This window comes from Perognathus longimembris, chromosome 13 (genome assembly GCF_023159225.1).
Source record: "Perognathus longimembris pacificus isolate PPM17 chromosome 13, ASM2315922v1, whole genome shotgun sequence".
Lineage (NCBI taxonomy): Eukaryota > Metazoa > Chordata > Mammalia > Rodentia > Heteromyidae > Perognathus > Perognathus longimembris.
This window is the reverse complement of record NC_063173.1, coordinates 52,787,282-52,789,650: the sequence shown is the minus strand read 5'-3', so window position 1 is coordinate 52,789,650 and position 2,369 is coordinate 52,787,282. Positions and strand designations below refer to the sequence as shown.

General features: G+C 41.7%; 1 protein-coding gene across 1 annotated transcript; it reads left to right on the top strand.

Moving 5' to 3' along the window:
- The first annotated feature begins 879 nt into the window (after nt 1-879).
- Nucleotides 880-1,830, top strand: LOC125362578 (olfactory receptor 9I1-like). Its single transcript, XM_048361399.1, has one exon. The coding sequence runs from the start codon at nt 880-882 to the stop codon at nt 1,828-1,830; it is 951 nt and encodes a 316-aa protein (XP_048217356.1).
- Nucleotides 1,831-2,369: the final 539 nt, after the last annotated feature.

The window sequence follows — 2,369 nt, the reverse complement described above, 5'->3', positions numbered from 1 at the left end:
GGCATTAAATTATTTACTACTCAGAACAATATACAGCGATGTATTTTGCATGCTATCAGAAGAAACTTAAATATAAGGGGTTAGATAAGTTGCTCAAAAGCAGGTAAGTAAATGGAGCAAGACAAGTATGAAAGCTTTCATAATCATGCTAGTGAGAATACTGTGAGCAAGATGTGGAAAGACTAAAATACAGAGAAAAATGCTTAGCTATTAACACAACCTGATGGGGCAATGATGCACTGCTTGCTTGCATAAACTTATAAGAGGAAAAAATATAGATCAGTGTGTACTATATAATAGAATAGACAACATGAAGTACAGATGAATTGCCTTACAACTACCACAGGCTTTCATATGGGGGAAAAACAATTAACCTGTTGTAAATATCTGGAAAGGGCATAAACCTAAGTTCACTTTGTGGAAGGTACAGAGAATACTCTGCCCAAATTGAGAATTCAGTGAGGAACTGATCACTGATTGAAGCTCATGTAGCCAACAGATGACCACACAGTATGTGGTAGAGAAGACAAAACCATCCGTTGTAGTTGAAATAAATGTCTTGATACTATACAATCTTAAAAATAAAATCATGTGTCCCTTACCTTCTCAGAAATTTCCAAAATATAAACCTGGATGAATTCAAATCAAAATGCAAAGTCAACACTCAGCTCCATAAAATTCAGAAAATACCCAAGGAATACTCCACATTCAAGATTTCTGAAAAACAAATATATCCTATAAGGAATCCTGGAATTGAAAACTAAACTTAAATCATAAAGGGGGGAATAAAAGATTCTGTTCAATTCGGGGGGGTGTCATTAGAATTTTTTCTTAATTCTAGGATTTTTTTATGCCATTCTTGTATTTCACATTAAATCCATGGCCAAGAATAACTTCACTGAAGTAACTCAGTTCATTCTCATGGGCTTTACTGAGCACCCCAAATGGCAGGTTCCCCTCTTCATTCTGTTTCTTGGTTTCTACCTTGCCACCCTTCTGGGGAATGTGGGAATGACTGTTCTCATCCAGGTCGATGTCCAACTCCACACCCCTATGTACTTCTTCCTGAGCCACCTCTCCCTGCTGGATGCCTGCTACACCTCAGTCATCACCCCTCAGATCCTGGCCACACTCGCCACAGATGTAACTGTCATCTCCTATAGCCGATGTGCTGCCCAGTTCTTCTTCTTCACCATCTGTGCAGGCACAGAGTGTTTCCTGCTGGCCGTGATGGCCTATGACCGCTATGTTGCCATTAGCAACCCACTGCTCTACACTGCAGCCATGAATCCCAGAGTCTGCTGGGGTTTGGTGATGGGAGCCTATTTCTGTTCACTGTCTGGAACTATCTTGCGTACCACGTGCACCTTCTCTCTGTCCTTCTGTGAAGACAATCAGATCAACTTCTTCTTCTGTGACGTCCCTCCCCTGCTGAAGCTTGCCTGCGGTGACACCAAAAATGTTGAGATTATCATTGTCTTCTTCTCCAACATTGTGATTGTAGTCAATGCCTTGGTCATCCTAATTTCCTACTTGCTGATCATCAGGTCCATTCTGAGGATGAAGTCTTCAGGTGGCAGGGCCAAGACATTCTCCACCTGTGCCTGCCACCTCACTGCTGTGGTCCTGTTCTATGGAACCCTCACCTTCATGTATATACGGAGTGGTTCAAGCAAATCCTTGGAGGAAGACAAGATTGTCTCTGTCTTCTACACTGTAGTCATACCCATGCTGAACCCTCTGATATACAGCCTGAGAAACAAGGATGTGAAAGCTGCCTTCAAAAAGGTCACTAATAGAATCCAGGTGTTCCAAAGCAAAGAGACTTGAGGGGCTAGTGCTCTCTTTCTCTCTCGTGTGCTCTCTCTTGCTCTCTTGCTCTCTCTCGCTCTCTTGCTCTCTCTCTCTCTCACACACACATACATATATGTGTATATATATATAATCTCTCCCTCTCTCCATCTCTTTATATCTTTTTCCAGTACCAAGGTTTAAACTCAGTGGCCTTACCTTAGTGGTGCTCTACCAGTTGAGTTATACCTCTCTCCTGGCTTTTTGCCAGTTATTTTGGAGCTAGAGTGTAGGGAAATTTTCAGCCTAATCTGACTTCGAATTTCAGTCCTCTACAAGTCAGCCTCCTGAGTTGCTAGATTTACAGGTGGGAAGCACAACAATGTTCATTGCAGCACAATTTGTCATAGCTAAAATATGGACCCAACCCAGATGCCCCTCAGTAGATGAATGGATCAGGAAAAGGTGGTACATATACACAATGGAATTTTATGCCTCTATCAGAAAGAATGACATTGTCCCATTCGTAAGGAAATGGAAGGACTTGAAAAAAATTATACTAAGTGAAGTGAGCCAGA

Coding starts and splice junctions, on each gene's coding strand:
- LOC125362578 (XM_048361399.1), top strand. CDS start 880: ATGGCCAAGAATAACTTCACTGAAGTAACTCAGTTCATTCTCATGGGC.